Source organism: Poecilia formosa, unplaced genomic scaffold (assembly GCF_000485575.1).
Source record: "Poecilia formosa unplaced genomic scaffold, Poecilia_formosa-5.1.2 Scaffold387, whole genome shotgun sequence".
NCBI classification, from domain to species: domain Eukaryota; kingdom Metazoa; phylum Chordata; class Actinopteri; order Cyprinodontiformes; family Poeciliidae; genus Poecilia; species Poecilia formosa.
This window is the reverse complement of record NW_006800326.1, coordinates 100,526-122,338: the sequence shown is the minus strand read 5'-3', so window position 1 is coordinate 122,338 and position 21,813 is coordinate 100,526. Positions and strand designations below refer to the sequence as shown.

At 37.8% G+C, this 21,813-nt stretch overlaps 1 protein-coding gene across 2 annotated transcripts in view; it reads left to right on the top strand.

Moving 5' to 3' along the window:
- dennd6a (DENN/MADD domain containing 6A) overlaps positions 1–21,463 on the top strand; it is a 29,169-nt gene extending 7,706 nt beyond the window's left edge. The window contains exons 1-19 of one of the 2 annotated variants that reach the window (XM_007575725.2): positions 2,700–3,117; positions 3,670–3,708; positions 4,562–4,604; positions 9,694–9,806; positions 11,483–11,563; positions 12,249–12,354; positions 13,462–13,541; positions 14,178–14,237; positions 14,329–14,384; positions 14,924–15,046; positions 15,182–15,277; positions 16,520–16,614; positions 16,710–16,775; positions 16,857–16,921; positions 18,026–18,115; positions 18,187–18,350; positions 18,461–18,563; positions 19,968–20,042; positions 21,104–21,463. In XM_007575725.2, the coding sequence (XP_007575787.1) occupies positions 2,887–3,117; positions 3,670–3,708; positions 4,562–4,604; positions 9,694–9,806; positions 11,483–11,563; positions 12,249–12,354; positions 13,462–13,541; positions 14,178–14,237; positions 14,329–14,384; positions 14,924–15,046; positions 15,182–15,277; positions 16,520–16,614; positions 16,710–16,775; positions 16,857–16,921; positions 18,026–18,115; positions 18,187–18,350; positions 18,461–18,563; positions 19,968–20,042; positions 21,104–21,235 (1,818 nt within the window). In that variant the 5' untranslated portion in view covers positions 2,700–2,886 and the 3' untranslated portion in view covers positions 21,236–21,463. Of the gene's footprint in view, positions 1–2,699; positions 3,118–3,669; positions 3,709–4,561; positions 4,605–9,693; positions 9,807–11,482; positions 11,564–12,248; positions 12,355–13,461; positions 13,542–14,177; positions 14,238–14,328; positions 14,385–14,923; positions 15,047–15,181; positions 15,278–16,519; positions 16,615–16,709; positions 16,776–16,856; positions 16,922–18,025; positions 18,116–18,186; positions 18,351–18,460; positions 18,564–19,967; positions 20,043–21,103 lie in introns of those variants that run through there. The other variant, XM_007575726.2, reaches the window with a different exon arrangement.
- Positions 21,464–21,813: the final 350 nt, after the last annotated feature.

Here is a 21,813-nt window from a genome sequence, read left to right as displayed (position 1 = left end):
AAAGCGAATAACTTCACAAAATGAAGAACAAATGAAAATTGTTTGAAGCAAAGACTCACAGATTATGTTAAAGCGCAACTTCATTGTTGTATTTTCCTTTTAGTTTATAAAATAACATAATATGTACAATTGTGCCTTTGTACATTGTATACATTTTTCTTTCGGATTATATCATTTTACAAAATGGTGTTTTATTTTTATGTCTTTGACGGCAACTTTTGACTTTTTTAAAGTAAAGCTACTCTTAGTTTACTAAAATTTTTGGGTTACTCTACTAACATCTGGTTTTGAGTTACATTTTACAACACCAGAATTTTCACTTAATGATTGAAATTAAGTGTTTTTTGTCCTTCTTGTATCACTTCTTCAATAGTCACACTAATTTTTGTATATGTTTAATTTTGTGTTGCTGTTTATACTGAAAGGATTTATAAAATGTCAGGGGTGGAGTTTTTCCAACTTTGACACCATTTCAAACATTTCATAATGAGACCAGATTACAGTTTCTATTACAATTCTTCATCTTTGTGGCTGTTTATTAGGAGCTGGGAGAACAGGAGGGAACAGGACAGTGTGGGTGATGTTGGAGGAGATCAAATTCTGCTTATAGCTCCAAAATCTCCCTGTCCGCTCTTTGGTGAACCGAACCCTGAGACTAAATCAATACTGGATGAGATGATGAAACAGCCACACCTCACATCAACCCCCCATAGTTTTACTTATTTCACCCTTTGTTTATTGAAATATGGGACAAAATAATTTTTTATTAAATTAAATAAATTTTCACCACTGAAAAATACACTTTGGAGTTTTTCTATTGGCATAAAGGCTCACCAATCAAGCATTAACAAGCAAAATTATAAGTATATATTAACTTTAATACTGAGAACGTAAATTAGACCAACATATAAATTACACTGCTTATTTGTTTATTTACTCTTTTTGGCAATTGTGTTCAAAGATTCATGTTTTTTGTGCTTTAGAGTTAAGAAAATTATATTATATTATATTATATTATATTATATTATATTATATTATATTTACTGGTAGCTTCTTATCATCATTGCTCCATTTACACAAAACATGAATGTACACTTTTAAATAATACTTTTATTTTATTGAAAAGAAAGTTACATTTTATGTGCATTTTATTTTTACTTTTTGTCTGTTTTCTGTTCGTCATGGTGGTGTTGCTGCCGCTCAATAATTTCCCAACTCTGGGATAAATAAAGTACATCTGATCCAGTTTTTTGTTGTTCATTATGCATTATTTGTCCTCCACTATTCTTCATTTTTTCCCTATTAATATTAGTGCGTCCCGACTTTCAGGATCAGGTTTTTGTCAGGAGATGGACCTGGTTCTGGTCCTTGCATCTCTGCAGCTCTGCCCAGCCCTCCTGCAGAGCAACCAGAGGGACCAGCTGTCACTGTGCCAACAGTCTGGCTATTATCGGAGATTTGCCAGCATCTTACTGTGTTTTATCTTCTTATTGCTCAGCTGTGTAACTTACAAAGAACCACAGGGAGTATTTTACATTTATAAGTGTCCATTTAAGGATAAATTGGAGAAAAAAAATAGAAAAAAACTTCAATATGCTCAAGAGATTAGAATCTCCCCTTTGAAATCAATATGAGGAAAGAATAAAATAAATTAGAAAAATGCAGGCGGATACAGTATGTGTAAAGTGATAAATTATGCATGTTAAAGTTTTATTATTCATGTTTAATAAACATGAATAATAAAACGTTAATATAGGATAAAAAGTAAGAAGTGTGTGACAAAAAGTAATTTATAGTTTTTGCTGAACATGACATTTCTGGTCTCCACATTGTTATAAAAAATAACATTATTGCCTATTTTATGATTCTTACTGTGCCAAGAAAAATAAATATTTAATAATTTAAATGTGCAACTAAATTCTCCGCCGATGAAGATGATGTGAAAGGATTTAAAAACAAGATCTGGTCCATGTCAATCTTAAGGATCTCTAAAAATATATGTATTTTTAAGTTTGTGTTTAAAATATAATTAGTTAACTTTACAAATTACTTTATTGTGCTTCGCATTATGGCATATAAAATAAAATAAAAAATTACCATCATTTTGAAATTCTACTCTTTTTTTAAATGTATTAGGTCATACATATTATGACATGTTTATGATCTTTTATACCGATTCTCTGTTGACAGAAATAAATCATGTAAACTGCTATTATTTGCTCAGTAAAATTTTGATTAATTAAATGGGAATCAGAGTCTCCCTTCAGGTTGTTTCATCCGTCTGTTTGCTCAGTGGAGGATGTATTAAAGGATTTGGATAAAGCTGATTTACTCCTTTGGTCCTGACTCAGACTGACACTCAGGCCGAACAAGTGATTCATCCAATTATGGGGCTTACTTTATGCCTTGGATCTGGAGCAGAGCAATGTACACACTGCCGTACAAAATAAAGGTTTTGGGTAAAGAATTCAGACTATCATCTCAAATTTCTGACTTTTTAAACAAAAATCTGAAATTAAAGTCAGAATTCGTTTTTCAGTTGCCATATATCCCTCCATATATTCATGAATGAATGAAATTAGCTTTTTTTTTGTAAAGGTTGCATTATTAGATAATCTGAAGTAGTGAGGCAGCAAGAGAAATTGCAGTTATTTGAATAACTACATAACGGTCAGGATTATGCGTCATTACGTCACGAGGTGTAACGACAGGACGTTGTTACGTATTGGCCCAGCTGCTTATGCTAAATGCTAGCTAAGTCACTGGTTTCTGTTTTTGTTCTGCGGCTTTCTGTTGTCCTCCAGCAGGACTCTGGGTAGAAAAACTTAATTTATCAGATCGTTAACAGTCCTTGGAGCACCTGGACGTTTGTGTCGGGTCGTGGTCATGGCTCTGCAGGGGCCGGAGGAGGTAGGGGAGCAGGTTGAAGAGCCGGAGGACCTGGACGACCAGGACGCTAGCAGCATCTCCCCGGCCGAGGAGATAACCCTTCCACCGGGGACGGGGGGCGACGAGGAGTCGCAGGAGGCTTTCCTCCTGCCGTGGGACCGCTTTTCCTCCTGGCTGCACTGCATTTGTGTGGTCGGCTTCGACCTGGAGCTGGGCCAGGCGGTGGAGGTAAAAACAACTCGGCTCTGAATGTTTTAGTTAGCAGCTGCTGGAGGCTCTGGCTATGTCCTGGAAAGTAATACAAACTAATTTTTATTCACTCAGATTTAGCTGCAAGTTTTTCACAGCAAGAAGTTTCTCCAAAAATATGTTAAGCTAACTGAACATTTTTAGTAAAAAGACTTTAAATGGTTTTCATTTAAGTTTCTGTTGAAATGTCAGCTTTCGTAAAGTTAGACTGGTCCAAAACACTTTGTCCAGTCACAGAGAGGATACATTTTATCATTTCTGTGGCATTTGGTAGATAAAAGTAGTTCTGTTAATTCAAACTGACCAGAAACAAGAAAAGTTTGGTCTGATTTGACTTCAGACAGTGAGGGAAAAAAGATAGAAATGTTGTTTTTACTCTGTTGTTTTTCCACTCCAGACTATATTAAAAAATAATTAAATTGCACATATTACACAAGTAATACATCCTGAGACAAGATCCTGCTTTAAATTATGTTTAGTTAAAAGGTAAAAACTGATGAACTCCTGTTTTATCATTTAATTTTCTTCCAGGTAATTTATCCTCATCATTCCAAACTGTCAGAGAAAGAGGTGAGTCAAACTTCATTGGACCTGGCTGTATCCAAGTCACACAGTTTATCCATAGCACAAGGGGTAGACATTTTTCATATTGTTTATTTTTATTGTGGTCAAAAAATAAAAAACAGAAACGGTCAATATTATGGGCATTTTTCATTAGAGCATCAACAAATATCAATAAGCTGAAAATGTGATTAAATACAGTTGCTGTGTATTGTTTAGTAACAAAAATATGACATATTTATGTAACTGAAGTCCTGTAAAATCAGAATGTTTTTTTTTGGAAAAGTATTTGTGGTTACCTAATAAATCACAGCAAAGAAGTTGTAGATATTTTTAATGTCACTTCTGTCATTATCACTGTAAATATTATAAAATATGAGATCTCTAAGTAGCACTGTGATAGTTTGTTCAATATCTGATCATATACAATTATTCCCATTTTATGTGATTTTATATTACAATATAGTTTTGTAGGAGTGGAAAACCTTTCAGCAGTTAACCTGCTTGAAAAGTCACAGTAGTTCATGTGCGTAATTTAATTTAAATCTTTTCTCTGAGAGCCCAAGGGAAAATCTGTCAGAGGCTGCAGAACATTTAAAACTGGGGTAAACATACAGCCGGAAAGCAAAACAAGACACATTCATATGTTAGAATGGCCTAGTCAAAGTCCAGACATAAATCCAACTTAGAATCTGATACTTAAACATTTTGAAACAAACTCGAAGAAAATAAGAAATACAGTTTCTGTACAAAGCTGTTGGTGACACAGGAGTGAAAGATGCAGAGGAAAGAAGAATAATCTCATGTTTGGTGTTGATGCTGTTGTCAGCAGTAAGTTAATGAGATAAATGTTTTCTTCCAGAAAACAAGCATCTGCTACCTTTCCTTCCCAGACTCCAACTCAGGTGAGTTCCTGTTTCAGCAGCTTCCTTCTCTTCTCTGCACCAGAAAAATTAAAGCTTCATATAAGATGAAATGGCCCTGCGACAGACCTGTCCAGGGTGACCCCGCCTCTCGCCTAGAACGTTGGCTGGAGATAGGCAACAGCACCGCTTCCAACCCGCTTAGGGACAAGGGTGTATGGAAAATGGATGGATGGATAAGATGAAATGCCATCGTAAGACTAATTCATGCTAAGCCAGAGGTGGGAACTCCAGGCCTGGACTGCCGGCCTCCTGCAACCTTTAGATCTGTCTCAACTTCAACACACCTGAGTCAAATAATGAGGTCGTTAGCAGGTCTCTGGAGAACCTGACTGCACTTAGGAGGTGATTCAGCCATTGGATTCAAGTGTGTTGGACCAGGGAGACGTCTAAGAGTTGCAGGACACCGGCCCTCGAGGAACTGGATTGCCCGCCCCTGTGCTAAGCGCTTTTGTTTAAACGAAGTTAGATTCTAACTAGAAATATGTGTGTCCACCATTATTACATTTTAATTTATGAACATGAACAGCCTGACTGACATTATCCGACAAACTGGGAATAAAACCAGTTAAGCTCACATATTTTTATGTTCTCGGTGCAAAACAGTCGTTACCCATAAGGTTCCAGATGCAAAATTGACTTAAATCATACTTTATTCATACCACTTTGAACACGACCCTCCGTCTACAGGCACATCTAAAAAAAATTAATATTGTTTAACAGGTTAGGATAGGTCTACGGGCAATACTAAATATGTTCATTACATTTTTTGCACAAAGTCTTTCTGAGATATTGTGATTTGGCTGTTTGTTTTTTAAATCCTTTGGCTGTTTCTAGAAATCCGAATGGAAATATAAACATTTGAAAAATGTGAATTTTAAATAACAGTGATAATATTTTCTGTCCCTCATTTCAGAAAGCTAACCTCTTGTCTTGATTCACCACAAAGAGAGAAATATTTCAAGTAGTAGATTTAATTATTCTGGGTCAAGTAGCCCATGGTCTGTCTGAGCACAGTGGCTCCAGAGGTTCTGACTCAGTCCAGTCCTGGTGAAGCTTAACAATCCCATCAGGGCTGCGGTTATTCTTGTTGCTGGTACACTTTTTCCTTCCACTCAACTTTCTATGAATATGCTAGGACTTTTCCACAATATCCCAATTTTGTGAGACACTGAATTTGTGGTTTTCATTCTCTTTCAACCCGTTTTCACCAGCTGTGTTTCCATCCATCTTATTATTTCACAATTTGACATTTTAAAAATACATTTGTTTAATTTAAACACACCAATTTCGAACAAACTCTCGTTTTTTGATAAAAAAGTTTTTCTATAGCATGAGTTTTGTTTTCCCCCACCCTCCTTTTTTTTTTGCTGTATTGCAATTGGTTTATTTCACAGAACTGGAGTGGAAACACTTTCACACGAGTCTCATGATCGACAACCGAATGAATGGTGGAAAAGGCGACAAAGAAGAAGACAGGAAGTAGTTGGAGGATGATGGTTTTTAATTACTTACCGCATTAACAAACTTGCTCATGTGGTTTTAAATTGGTTTTTAATTGAGTTAAAATGCATATACATTATTTAATTTTCTTTATTAGTGGAATATTAAAGTTTTGTGCACATTTGTAATGTAAACGCAGAACTCAGTAGCTAGTCCACCTGTGTGCAACTGACTGTCAGCGTATGCACACAGAGATTTGCTGGAGAACAAACAGCGTGTTACCAAAAGTCAGTGTTTATCCGTCAGCCCCACGGAGTCAGTGACCTTTTTAAAAATGCTTCACCCAGTTCAGAGTAAACGCAGACCAAAGTGGATCAGTTCCTGAAACCGCTTGCAGACGGAGTAAAGCTGCAGCGGCGTTACGTGTGAATGCAGAGCGACAGTTTGCCCTCAGGTGTGTTTTTGTTCTCTGTGAGTTAGCAAGTGTTGAAGATGAGGAACTCTCAGCCTTCAGTCCAGTGACAGGATGAGGACAAAATGCTTTCAGACGTAGATAGAAACCGTCCTGCAGACGTGCTCTAGAAGCAAAGAGACTTTAAAATACAGACCTGCATCTTGGATTCTCCATGTTTCACATAATTCACATTTAGATCTTGAAATCAGTTGGTGTTTAGTTGGCTTTCTGAAAAGGGAAACGCATTCTGAAACGTGGTTGGAGTGTTATTTTGCTTCTCAGCTCAATCGGTTTAAATCAGGAAAAGGAAGGTTTAATCTGAGACGCATGAAAATAACAAAGATGTTTTAATTGATTGTGTGACGCAACGCAGATCTTTTCTGACAAGCTGTGGTACTCGGATTGAATTCTGATGGATGAAGACTAACGACTTCTGGTAAATTTGTGTTTTGCTTCCTCAACCAACCAACACTGACTAATCAGCTAACCAGGCTGATCTTTCACTTCCAGTATGAACAGTGCCTTTAAAAAGATGTTTTCCCTTTTTAATTGCTTTTACAAATCAATCCTGATCACCAAAATGTGACTTTTTTGACAAACAAGCTCTTTAATGTCAAAGTAAAAAATGATTTCTACAAAATGATAATCAAGTAAAAAACATAAAATAAGTGCATAATTATTCACCTCCGTTTAAAGTGACTGAGCTAATTCAACAGAGGTCCAGCCAATTGGTGGTAAGTGTTTCACAATGATTGTAGTGGAGATCATGTGATTGCTTCTACAGGGATCTGATCCAACCAATCAGAGAAACGGTTATTGAAAAGTTCTTTGCTGTTTATATCTGTTATTATTAGTTAAATATTGCTAAGTTTTAGTTTAGTTCTTATTTGTTATAGTACTAGTTTTAGTTTTTTTCATACTTAAGTTAATTTTTAGGTGCAGATTTAAAAAAAGTCAAAGTATTATGATTATGTGTAAATTGGGTAATGAATACTTTTTAAATTATTGTTGAACAGCCGTCTGACTCTGATGTTTTCTCTCAGCCATTTTGTGGACGAGCGTACGCGCCACCAGGAGGAATATGGAGTGACGTAAATTGCCAAAAGCTGATTGGGAGAATCAATTTCTTTCAATATTTATTTCTTTAAATTGAACTTTAATAAGAATTACAGAAATTTAATTTAAATCTTTAAATGTTTTATAGCGAGAAAAGACAGCTGAACATGAGAATTCAAACTGAGGAGTAGTTTGAATTCGTTCATCGTGGATGTTCTTGAATGCAGCACGACATCCTGGAGTCTTCTAGGAGCTGATTGTTTATTTGTCCACACTGCGAAAGTCCATCAGGGCATCAGTATCTTAAAACTTTGATTCAGAGTTTAATTTTATCTTTTGACTCACACTCCATCCGCCAGGAGGTAACTGGGAGGGTGCAAAGATCAGGTTGAGGTTAAATGCCGTTCAGTGACTGTGTACTTCCTGGTTTCCCTTTTCCTCTTCCTGTTTGTGTCAAGATCCTGGAACACCAGGAAGACGCTCAAGAGTTCACAAATGCGTCTAAACAAATGAATATTTCTGGCTTGAATAACTTTAGGTTTGATATGCAAAGGTGACTGAAGGCAAAAGAGGAGAAGTTTTCACTTGTTTTTAGAGAACTAAAGAGTGGCTTTGTAAGATTATAAATATCTTCTGTAATGCACAATAGGAACAATAGAAATTTGCATTTTGAGCTATTAGTGTTTCAAAATCTTCAAGGAGATGTCAGATTAAATTAATCATGTATATACTGCAAATTAAAACATTCTAGGCAGGAGAACCAGATTATAAATTAGCGTGACGGAAGTAAAAGTAGGAAAGTGATTCTTTGAGATTTAATGATTTCGGTTAATGTCCCATCAAGTTTTATGTATCAAAAAGTCATAAAAAGCTTAATTTATACACATATAAACCAGCTTCACTTTCAAAAAGGGAAGCTGGTATTGCCCAAACACAGATCAATTTTAAAGCAACAGTGGTGTGTAAAATATATATATTTTTTAGCTTTAGGTATTGATGTAATGTTATTTCCTTATCAAAAATATACCTGGAGTATTGCTTTGATTCTTTCATGCATATTTGATAAATGCTTTAATCTCCATGGCAACCGTTCAGCTGTGCTAAACGTCTGGGTGGACCTAGCCCCGCCTTCAAGGCGTAGCTCCTCCTCGGAGTTGCAGTTTCCAAGCTTCAGGTTTTCCTCCTCACAGAGCAGCCCTCCCAGGCAACTCCCCCGTTTGGCTCCTTCAGACTAGCCAGCAGTAATTAGCAAACACCTGTTGGAACTGTGCATCTGTTGAGCTGATTGTAGGAGCTACCTCTCAGAGCAATGCAGGTAAAACATTGTTAAAGGTTTTTATAGAGGAGCCATGTTGTGAGGACTTCCTGAAGGCGGAGTTTCAGAAAGAACAGGAGTTTTTAAAGAGACAGAGGCCCAATTTCAAGGCATTAAATTAGGAAATACATTATTTTAAGTCATATTTGATATATGTAGCATTTTTATAACAGCTGGAGGTAACATAGCTACTTTCTTATGCTATAAAATGCACTGTTTGCCTGGAAGACACATACTGGCCCTTTATGTTTTTCTGTTTATTTTGATTTTGGCTTACAGCTGTTGAAAATCCAAGGAATCAATTTCTCAGAAAAATAAAACATAAAACCAAAACAGGATTTTTATTACTAAATGTGGGTCTGCAGCTAGCAAAAAAAAGGAACCAAACTGACATTTAGCTTTTTTTTCTGTGGAGCAATTTCAGTAAAAATTTAAACTATCCTTGGTGTAAAAATCTCTGATCCAGAAAAATCATAGGCTAGACTGCCAAGAGAGGGACTGAGTAGAGAATAAGTGAGGCTGGTCCAGGACCTGTGCTGTGACAAGACAGCGCGGTGAGGTGTGCTGTGGGAAGACATGGAGGCAGCTCTGCTAGTATGTAGTGTGGAGCCTTCTTTACATTTCTTAATTAGACTTTATGAACTTCAACAGACAAACATGTTTGATGTCCATATTGTGAAATGATTAATTGCTTTCAGGAGAAATGTCAGTAGACGTAACACTTGTATCTGACTTGTATCCCTGTCTTTAGCTTTTTTAACCTGATGCAGCATTTCAAACAGCGTTTCGTGTTGTGTTTCTAGGTTGCCTTGGCGACACGCAGTTCTGCTTCCGCTTTCGACAGGGATCCAACAGGAAGTCGTCCCTTGGGTGTTTCCTGGAAAACACTGATCTAGACGCGCCGCCCTGCCTGAAGGTTTGGAGCCTTAAGGAATACATTTGGCCACATTATTAATAACAGCAGCAGCTAATCCCTTCCATTACACCTTGTTGGGGCAGAGAGGCAGCTGCAGTGAGAGGCTAACGTCTCTGCAGAACTGAGAGGTTCAGGAGACATTTAGGTTCTCCAACACCTTGGCTAAAGGAATGAGCTTATAAACTGTTTCTGTTTCTTATAGTACTGCAATAAAAAGTTTTCTGTGGTGGTCGGGGCGCCGAGGCGGTCCACCATGTTTTTGTATTAAAAGATGTTAAGTTGAGAGGAAATGTAAAAATATTACTGGGTAAATTGTATTTTACTGGAAAACATCGCTAGTGAAAGCTATTTAAACCCACAATTAGTCTTAAAAACAACAAATCAAAAAATACAATTAAAATGAATATTAATTATTTGCACTTCTGTTTAATCCAAGTTAAGCCAGCGGCTCCATCAGGCTCCCCAGGGCTTCAGGGGCCCCATAAATATTTTAACACAGATACATAAATGTAACATTTATTTATTCAGATTATCAATGCTGCTAAATTTGATTTAATGGTTTCAGTACATAAATTAACAGATTTTAAATGGTTTAACATTTAAATTTAGAGTTTAAGGAGCTGGAAAGTTTAATTTGTAAAAGTTCAAAGAACAATATTCATAGTTAGATTGTTTTGTTACCACAGCAACAATCTGGTGCTCTGAGTTTAATATTTGAGTTTGAGCTCTGTTTGTTCACAAATATATCTCAGTAAAATACAATTATTATTCTTATATGTTCTTGGCAGCAAGAGGGGCCCGTAAGTCAAATTCTGCTCCAGGCCCCATACAGCCTTGGACCGGCCCTGCATGATGAGTTAAATTTACTGCACAGCTCAGAGATGCGCAACAAATGGGAGATTTAATTTAATGCTGCTAATTAGGGCTGAAACGATTCCTCGAATGATTCGAGTACCTCGATTACTAAAATATTCGTTTACAACAGCCCTACTGCTAATGTGGCTTCAGCCTGTGTTTGAGTGAATTCGAGCTGAGGTAAACTTCAGACAGAGCACGAGGCAACATGCAGAGGCGCCAGTGGTGTGATTGGTCCGTGTTCCCGGCTTTTTGGCCCCTTAAGTGACTACAAACCCAGATTTTAAGATGTGGAGCTTCAGTAAGCTTCTGGTGGAGTAATTCTGCTCCACCAGCACAAACCTCAGTGCAACAGCGACGCTTGCAGTCCGGTTTAAAAAAAAAAGAAAGAAAAAGAAATCATTTTATTATTATTTTTCAGAAAACAAAAACAACCAATGCCTTGCCTGGCGGGCCACCAGGCTTATAATACACTGGGGGAAACCCTGCAATGCTTTTAGTGCAAAGTACTAATTTTATGTTGACTGTTGCTCTTTTTATTGCATTTTTGAGCTTCTGGGGATCTTAATTTCCCATAGGGGATTAATAAAGTATCTACCTCTATCTATCTCTCTAGCTAATTCATTAGCCATCTCTCTCTCTACCTGTCTCTAGTTGTCTCTTTGGTTAGCTGTCTTTTTCTCTAGCTAGCTCTCTATAGCAACCTCTCCAGATATTTCTCTGTAGTTATCTCTCTCCATCCATCTCTCTCTGCAGCTGTCTTCTGTTTCTGTTTATTTCGTTGTCATGCAGCTGTGTGTATCTTTGTCTCTGTGTTGCAGCGGGAACAAGGCCATTACTACGGCTATGTGTACTTTCGTCAGGTTCGAGACAAATCCCTGAAGAGAGGATACTTCCAGAAGGTCAGTGGAGATCTGCAGCTCTGCTCTGACTAAAAACCTGTAACTCTGAATTCATTCTCCTCGGACGACTTGTGTTGATAAATTCACTGTAATCACATGTTTTTAATTACCATCAGGCAACATGTCACTTCTGTTGCACTGAACAGGTGCAGTTATTTTGATTTTCTAGTCGTCATTCAGCTGCCTTTTAGTTAAAATAAGACCGTGTGTAGATTTAGCAGTTGGGGAAATGTTAAATTCTCACATTTAAATTCTTTGAATGATTTCAGGTGAGCAGGAAGTGTTTTTTGTATTTTTTTTTGTAGTGACTTAGAGATGATCCTGAAATGGCTGGTTGAGGAAATAGACAATGAAATCATGCATTAAAGTTGGTTCAGCCACATTAACAATGAAACCTGCATCCTAGTTTTTCCATGAAACATTTGTTGTTGTGTATTTGGTTATTTTGTAATGATTTAACAACTAGGAAGGCCAACTTGGTTCGTTGTTTCCTTTCTTTTTGATTATATGAAACAAATTACTGGAAACATAAATAATTTCCTGGCATCTTTTAGATCAAAAATTAGTCATCATTTCCCAGAACAGTGTGATGTTCCTTATCGTTTATCAGTGCTTGTAAAACCGACCTTGCAGAATAACTCCTGACTTTTGTCTGTTGTTGTTGAATGTCTTGTGTTTATTTCAGTCTCTGGTTCTGATCAGTAAGCTGCCGTATGTGACCTTCTTCCACTCGCTGCTGAAGATCATGGCTCCGGAGTACTTTGAGAAACAGGAGCCGTGCCTGGAGGCTGGTCAGTCTCAGCTTCTCTCTATCTTCATCTCTGTCGGCTCAGGGTGTATGTGGAACAGTCAAAGCATGAAAAAGTTGAGACCAAAGCGCCAGGCTGAAGACTTTTATCATCCAGTTTTTGGTAGAAGGAGACGAAAAACAGAAAAACGATAAATCATGCAAATTAAAATTATTGAGTTTGTTTTAATTTATATGATTAATTGATTTATTGCTTATTGTGACAGGACTAAGCATTTATTTGTTGTCTGTGCTGTCTGAGGTCTCTACCAGCTTTCCACGTTTAGAGACTTAAATTGTTGCCATTCTTCTCAGAAAAGTATCTCAAGCTCAATGAAGATCAGTTTAGGTTTCACCATTTTCAGGAAAAATTATCATTTTTGTGAATGTCATGAAAATGGGATGTCTGTCGACCCAGTCACTGGGAAAACATTAAATCATTTTTTTCCATTTTAGCAGAACTGTTTTATTAAAATAGTTGCTTCTGGTCGTCCTCTGCTGTTTTGACATTTACCAACTTAGTAGTTCTTTGTCACAATTATTGTAAATTTGCAAAATGTGTAATATGTCCAGAATAAAGCCATTCTAACTCACTAATAGAGTTGGACAACTTGGCTGAAAAACTTATCACAATATAAGCATTACATGTCATTTGATGTTGATAATTATTGTTCAGTTTTTCAGTTTTAAATATCTAAAACTCTGTCAAACTTTATTTAACCTACAGTTTTCACTCCACACAGTTTTTTTTTGTTTTAAGCAGTTATGAGACATGGAGGCGAAACATTAAACTGCTGCTGTGCAAGTTACTCAACAGGTCGTTGCTAGGCAACCAAAGAATGAATGAGTTGCTAGGTAACCTAAGAATGAGAGAGTGAGTTAGTTGATTGCACCAGCCTTTATAATTTAACACCAGTTTCTCTTTAATCCGAAACAATTTCATCTGGATCAGAATGTGTTTTCTGGCTCGTAATGTAAAGCAGAAATGTTCATAACGCACTGACTGCTAAAAACACTTAGATTTTACCGTCTATGTTTAGCTGCGACAGAACAGAGACGATTCCAGAGTGGATGCCTTCGTTTCGTTGAATCTTTTTTCTGTGTTTGTTAGCTTGTAACGACATCGACCGCTGGCCGACGCCGCATCCTGGACGAGTCCTGACTCTGCCGATCATGGGCGTCGTCATCAAGGTAGTCCCACACAGGCCTGATGGGAAGAAACAAGAAACAAGTTCAAGTAGCTGGAGCAGTATAATGTAAAATGTTATATGTTATAATGTTATTCCATCATCAGTATTTCTCAAACATCATGGATGTTTGAGAAATACTTTAATCTCCATGGCAGCCATTCAGCTGTGCAAAACACCTGGGTCCTTCAGACTAGCCAGCAGCAATTAGCAAGCATCTGCTGCGCTCATTATAGGAGCGAAGTTCCAGTGCAACCCTGGTAAAAACGTTAAAGGGTTAACAGAGGAGCCATGTTGACTTCCTGGAGGCGGAGTTTCACAAAGAGGAGGAGCTTTTAAAGAGACAGAGCCCAATTTCAAGGTGTTAAATAGCAACGTAAAATTTATTTTAAATAATATTTGATTAATACAGCATCAATTGAAAGGAAACAGTTCCTTGATTGTGCTATAAATTGGCTCTATGTAAACACATAATACAGCCCCTTTAACAGTAGTAAATTTATTCACCTTAGCCAATAAAAATGTTTGAAATTACTTTATTTGTGGATTTGTTGTAATTTAGTTCCATGCATCAGTGTTTTATTTTTGCAGGATATGGGTCGGACCTTAGTTTTTATATTTACTTTTCTACCCGCTGCAGGTTCGCATCCCAACCTCTTACGATAAACCAGGAACCTCCCAGTTGGTCCAGTCAGCCCAGGTAAACGATCCCAGACAGGATTCACGTCTCAGCGTCTGATTTTACTCATTTTGTTTCACACATTGAGCTGAAGAGGGATTTCTGCTTTCAGGGCGACAGTTTGGTTTCCATCATTCTGCCGACGATCCATGAAGTCGACCTGTTCAGGTGAGACTGGTTCTGCCTCTGTGTGTCTCCACCTGCTGCTCAGTGGGTGGAACTGCAGCGTCTGTAAGCCTTTCACCTTTGGAGGTGAAGTAAAGCCCAAACTGTTAGAAAGTTTTCATTTTAGCTTAAATGTTTTCTGAAACTTTTGCATGGAGCGTGTTCTCTTGGCTACTCGATATGAAAAGGTCAGATGGTTCTCTGGTTTGTTTATGCAAGTTAACCTGCTTACAGCTCGGAAACGATATTCACAGTTATTTGGCTGATTTATCCCTCAGTAAAACAAAAAAACATGCTAAATTTGTACAATACATCTGATTCCTGGTTATTTTAATTTATCGCTCTGGTTGACTTATTGGTTACTGCGACAGCCTTAGCCTTGAACTAAACAAACCTAATCAGATTAAAAAACATTTCCTGTAACTGTCTGACTCTTCTTCCTTCAGGAAGAGGTAAATTTGTGAACTAAAATCTTCCTGCTTATGCCACATTTTCAGCTCTGTTCTGTACCAGTTGTCTGATAAAACGTTTCCTCCGTCCAGGTGCTTCTACCCGGTCTTCTTCCACATCCAGATGCTTTGGGAGTTGGTGTTGCTCGGGGAGGCCCTGATCGTCATGGCGCCATCGCCCGCTGAGTCGTCAGAAACTGTGCTGGCGTTGGTGAGGTGAGTCGAGACGTTTCTGGCTTGCCTGGAGCCGACGTGCTGCAGCAGATCTCGAAGCGTCTCCTGGAGAACGGGTCGGTGTGACGGACAGATTTATTGAGATGAACCTGTCCTCCTCTCTCTGTTTCTCTGCAGCTGTGTCTCTCCGCTGCGTTACTGCAGCGACTTCAGGCCGTACTTCACCATCCATGACAGCGAGTTTAAGGAGTACACGACCCGGACGCAGGCTCCGTGAGTAAAAATGAGCCGAACACGCCCTTTACTGTTAAAACTCTGAACAAACAGGAGAAAGAATCACAGCAGGGATTTTCAGTTACTTCTCTCATGACTATGCGTGTCACAATAACCAATAAATCTGTTAATCGCACTGATAAATTAAAATTAACTCAATAATTTGCATGATTTATTGTTTTTCTCTTTTCTCCCTTTCTACCAAAAACTGGAAGATAAAAGCTTTCAGTCTGGTACTTTGGTCTCAATTAGCCCTTTTTTTAAGAGTAATTTTATTCACAGAGACTTTGTAATTAATTTAATTTGTTGTTTCTATTGTTTATTTATTTTGGATATTCAAAATGTCTTCCAGCTCCAGTGTTAAAGTTTATTGATCTCATTATCATATTACTTGAAAATGGTCTGAAAACAATATTATAATTTATCGCAATAACTTCTTGGGTAATTTATCGTTCAGCAAACTGACAGTGTTACTGATTCTTTAGTTCAATGCAGTCAGACATAAACGTAACATTACATGCTACTCTGTCACATAGAGGAATAAAGAATTAATTCCACTGCTAAATATTTAAATTTTTACATATTTTTACACACTGAGATGACAATAGACAGGTTTCTAGCTGCTGCCGTTACCTTAATGAATGATGTCTGTGTAACTAATGCACAGAAACATCTCAACTATTCATAAGACTATTAAATAATGCTGCTAAAGTTTACATATATAATTAATTAGCTATAAGAACCAATTAATGACCTAATTCAATAAGAAGCAGTGGGAAAAATCAGCATTTTTAACATAAAACATGTTTCCCCACAGAAAACTGACAATAAACAAGTTTCTAGCTCTGTTATCTAGTTGACAGCTGAAACAGAAACATTATTTATTTATTCTGCAGATCATCCATCATATCAGGAAAAACCAGCTGGTTCGTCAGGAGTTTTGACCTGAAGTCTGACTGAACTTCACAGGTTTTAGCACCATTTTAAAACTGGAATCAGATGTGTTTTAATTAGAAAATTGTTTTCAATAAAACCATTTCAACCATTTTTGGAGATGCAGAAAATGTCAAAAACGACAAAAAAAATTCAGTAAGAGACGAAACACTTGGTGTAACAGGAAGTACAGGGAGGCAATGTTAGTTTTCTGGACATGGTTTGCATTTTCACAAAGATTTAACTATGTTAAATATATAAAAGTAAAATTAATAACCATGAATTAATGGTTGGTCTCTGAATCTGCAGGCCGTCCGTCATTCTGGGAGTGACCAATCCCTTCTTTGCAAAGACTCTGCAGCACTGGCCGCACATCATCCGCATCGGAGACATGAAGCAAGCAGGTGAGCTTTACTGACTCAGTAATAACTTTATTCTACATTATGCATGTAATTTATGATAAATCCTCCCCTCGGTTTTAAATGTTTGTTTCTCCCAGGAGAGGTGGCCAAGCAGATGAAGGTGAAGAAACTGAAAAACCTGAAAACTCTGGACTCCAAACCCGGTAAAGACTCTTCATTGTTTTAGCTGCCAGCTGATCTCATTCCTGCCTCTGTAAACTGATCTCAGTGTGTTTTCATCACAGGTGTGTACACTGCCTACAAGCCATATCTCAACAAAGACGAAGAAATCATCAAGCAGCTCCAGAAGGTAACAGCCCGACTCTTCGCTGCCTGGCGCCTGTTGCTGCGTGTTTTTAAAGCAGCCTGGGCTGAAGGAGTCGTAAAACGTCTGCAGATCACATCTCTTATCTCCTGAAGTTAATGCTTGTTTGAACACATCGCCTCTCTTCTGTCTGACAGAAGCAAAGACATGAAGATTTATGTTGGATAATTTCTTCTCAGATTGTTGGCTGAGGGGTAACAGAGCATGAAGCAACACGAGGGTTGTTGCCTTGCAGCAGAAACATGACTGCTGGCTTAATCAGTCTCTAACTGGCAGAGGTGGGCAGTAACTACTTACAGTTATTTCAGTAACTTTTTTGAACAATAAGGGATATTTTCACTACACTGTACTTTTTACTTCTACTTGAGTAATTTAATTATAAAGTATCTCTGCTCTTACTTGAGTAAAATTTCTGGATTTTTAACATGTTTAAACCAGAAACTCGCCAGACACAGAGACACACCTGCAGTTTCTGTTAAAGTTTTATCATTTTTTATTTAATTGAAAGAAACTGATTTGGAAACATTTCTTTTTATTTTTTGTTATTTTTATGAATTATTGTTTTGGTCTTTAAAATGCCAAAATTTCCATTTAACTTTATATTTTAGTTCATTTGTAGTTTTTAAATATTAAATGATTGATAATCTGATCAGTTACTCAGGACTTGAACAGACTTTTTACCAAATTTTTTGGACGGCTACTTTTTACTTTTACTTGAGTAAAAATATGTTGAAGTGGTGCTTCTCTTACTTCAGTAAAGTTTTTGGGTACTTTACCCACCTCTGCCAGTTGGGCTCATGACGTTTGGGTCCGCAGCGATCTGACCCTTAGCTAACGAAGCAATCATATTTAATAAATTTATAGAAATAAATCTATTAATTCCACACATATTGCCATTTTCACGCCTTTATTTCTGTTAATTATGAATTTACCCAAAATTTCGGTAAATTTAAGTTTAGTAGTTGAAAATGCTTAAATGTTTCTGTGGAAAAAGTCTACAAACCCTGCTTATAGCACTTGATAATATCCGTTTAAAAATAAAATCCTGAAGCATTAACGGTTTTTAACCCGTCTGCTTCTGTTTTTCAGGGCGTCCAACAGAAGAGACCGTCGGCGGCTCAAAATGCGATTCTTCGACGGTACTTTTTAGAGCTGACTCAGAGCTTCATCATTCCTCTGGTAAATGCCGTCCGTTTTATCCGTCGTGAAAGCACACAGCAGGTGTTAAACGGCGAGTCGGGTCGTTGCAGGAGCGATACGTGGCCAGCCTCATGCCTCTGCAGAAGTCCATCAGTCCCTGGAAGAGTCCACCTCAGCTCCGGCCTTTTGTCCAGCCAGACTTCATGAAGACTCTGGAGAAAGCAGGACCGCAGCTCACCTCCAGGCTCAAAGGAGACTGGATTGGACTCTACAGGTGCCAGCTGCTGTATAATAAAGCTGTAGCTCTGTAAATGTGAATACATGCAGAAACAAAGTGATGTAAGCCTCTGAGTCGGCGTGAACTCCTGTGATTTGTATTTTTAGGCATTTTCTAAAGTCTCCCAACTTTGACGGCTGGTTCCGGAGCAGGAAAAGAGAAATGACTCAGAAACTGGAGGCTCTGCACCTCGAGGCCCTGTGTGAGGAGGTGAGCGAGACGATCAGACAAATGACTGGTGTGAAACCCCAGAACCACAAAGTTCTGGAAAAAAACATAAACCAGAAGAAATAACTGGGGAAATTTAGCCAACTTCTACAACATGTGACCTGTTCATTCATCCAGCCACCGGGGGCGCTGTTGTAAAAATGAGATAGATGCTCTCTGCTGGTTCTCCTCAGCTGGCATTGAGGCGTCTCTCTTTACATCCCAAAACTCAATGAAAACTTGACATGGAGCTACCAAACTCAGCAGCGAGCTGCTGACATTCAGCTTGTTTGGATCCGCTTGGTCATTTTTATCGTTAGGATCTGTTTTTACGTCCCATTTTGTCTGTTTTACCACTTCTGCATTTGTGGAGTGGAACTTCATAGTGTAACTTGGTTGTTTTCGATGAGTTTGTGTTTAAAAATATTTCATATCCTGAAAAGGACTGTGAACTAAACATAGATAGGCACACCGCTTGAATTTTACTGGTAAATTAGAACATAGTCTCAGCCCCGGTCTAAATTCCGCAATATCTAAATAGGTTAACTTCTTCTATCTATATTAAAATAGAGATGTGACCAAATTTCTAAATGCATTTCTAATTTCGGGTATGAAGATTTTTTGCGACATGAGGCAAATGAGTTACAGTACTATTAGGAAGCAACATGCATTATGTAAGTGTCTTTGTAGAAATAGTAAATTCTCTGCATGTGATGCAACTTTGAATCAAAAGATTACCTTAGATTATAAAACTAATATGTGAACCAGTGTTTCTCAACCCTGGTCCTCACCTCCCCCCTGTCCTGCATGTTTTAGGTATTTCCCTTCTGCCTCACACCTGAATTGTATCTCTGGGTGATTAACGGGCTTCTGCAGCACTTGATGGTCACGCAATCATTTGAATCAGCTGTTCTGGAATAGAGGCACATCTAAAACATGCAGAGCAGGAGGGCGGTGAGGACCAATAAGGGATCTTTCAGTATTGAGCTGTGTTTAAAACACTGTAATGATGAAAAAACAATAGTTGTTTAAAAACACGTTTGATTTTTTTATTATTGCAATTTCAAAGTCAATAAAATTGAAAAGTTTGTTTCATTCCTTAAGTGCCTGGTGGATCTAATCAGCATCATACCTAAGTACACTGTAGCAGCAGGTGCAGTATTCACACTAATAATTTCTAATTAATTTATCATCTGATTAACAGGAAAACACCAATAATACATTTTTGTGCAATTATATATTAAGGGGTTAAAATGTACTATTGTTAACAGATATTGTTTTTTTTATATATATAAAACATTCACATTAAAAGAAGTTTATTGGTGAAATTAAAATATTCCTTTCAACCTGCTGTGAGTGTGACTGTTTTTAGGTTTAGGAATAAGAAACTTTTGTTTCTGTCTGCAGGACCTTCAGCAGCGAATCCAGAAGCACACGGAGGTGGAGGTGGTTGATCTGGTTCTGAAGCTCAAAGACAAACTGGTGAGCACAAACTCCAGTAAAACTGATTGTGTTCAGGTGCGCTCTGGAAATTACAGCAACAAGTCATCGTTGCATTGCTTCGGTGTGGAGAGCTTCAGATGGCATCTGTTGCTGTAGTGGGAGATTTTTTTAGCATTCGCTTGTAGAGCTCTTACATGTTTTTACCAGAATAAAGTTGTATGACAAAGTTAAAATAATATAAGAATAAAGTGATATTAGTGATAATTTTTATGAGAAAAATTTTAAATCTATATTAGGAATGTTGAGCATCTCGTGACGTTACTCTTTGGTAAAAGTTTTACAGTTAATACTTAGTAGAAATACTTAATCTTTCAATTCATCAGCATCAAATTATCATCAGTAGCAGGAATTTTTTATTGCTTAAAATTGCATTAAGCTGCTGCTGCTGCATGAGCAGGCCTGTCACAATAACAAATTGTCCCAGAAGTTATTGCAATAAATGACAATATTGTTGTTTTAACACCAGTTTAAAGTAATGAAGTTAACGGTAACGGCAGGATAATACCGTTTATCTGTTCTCACAGATCAAATGAAGATTTAACTCTGGAGCGATATAATGTTTTAAATATCCAAAAAAACAGAAACAACAAATACAATTAATTATAAAGTCTCTATAAACAAAATTGTCCTTCAAAAAAAGGATTTAAGGTCAAGGCACCAGACTGAAGACTTTTATCATCTAGTTTTTAGTAGAAACAGAAAAACAATAATCAAGCAAACACAAATTATTGAGCTCATTTTAATTTATTATGTGGCTAATTTACTTCTTGCTTATTGTGACAGGCGTAGGTAAAATTTTCTTTATTCTGTTAATATTATGACTAAATTCTCTTAATTAAGCAAAAAATTCTCATAGCGTCGCTCTAATGCTCACCGGAGAAAAGAAATGTTTTCTATCATTTGAAATTTTTTCATTTTTGAAAAGGAAGCAAAAAACTAAAACTGATTACATCTGTAAATGGTATGAAAAAGATTTCATTTTATTTCTTAGCCCTTTTTAAAGCTCTAAAAATCAAAAGTTCTGACGTTTTGTGCTGCAGAGCCAGGCGGAGCGGGAGCAGCTCCCGGTCCGGCCGGGGACTCTGTCCAAACTCAGAGCCCACATCGAGGCCGTCATCCTGGCCTTACCAGAGGACCTGCAGGGCATCCTCCACAAGCCGCCCACATCCTGATGACGCCACTCCTCGGCTCGGAAACGGGTCCAGCTGCTGCCGGGACCGAGGCCCGACTGGAGGCCTGCTCGGCTCAAACACAACGCGCTAACTCAGCGTTGGGAATCATGTGGTCTGGACTGGCCTGGAGCTGCCAGATGGAGTGTTTTGTTTGGGAAATAAAGGAGAGCTGATCACGGTCTCACACAGTCCACTACTAATCCTGAACCTGCGGTGAGTAGCGGACAGGAAAACTGACTCAACATTTTTACTTCTGAACATCTTCGGTTCCCATTTTTGAACGGGGCTTCAGAGTTTTCATCCTTTTTTTTTTTTTTCTTTAAAGAAAGTGCTCAACACACTCGCATGCCCTCACACACACTCAGACTTATGCAAACAAACTGAGCCGAGCAGAGCCAAGCCGTGCATTATATTTATATTCCACAGAAATGTTCTTTATGGAAACACAAACAGCATTCAGAACCAGCAACCTGCTCTAATCCTGCTGCTGTGAAGCGTCGCTCAGGAGCCACAACACCACTACCAGTCTCGCATATCTCTGCTAACTGTCTCTGCAAGAACATCCTGCAACATGCATG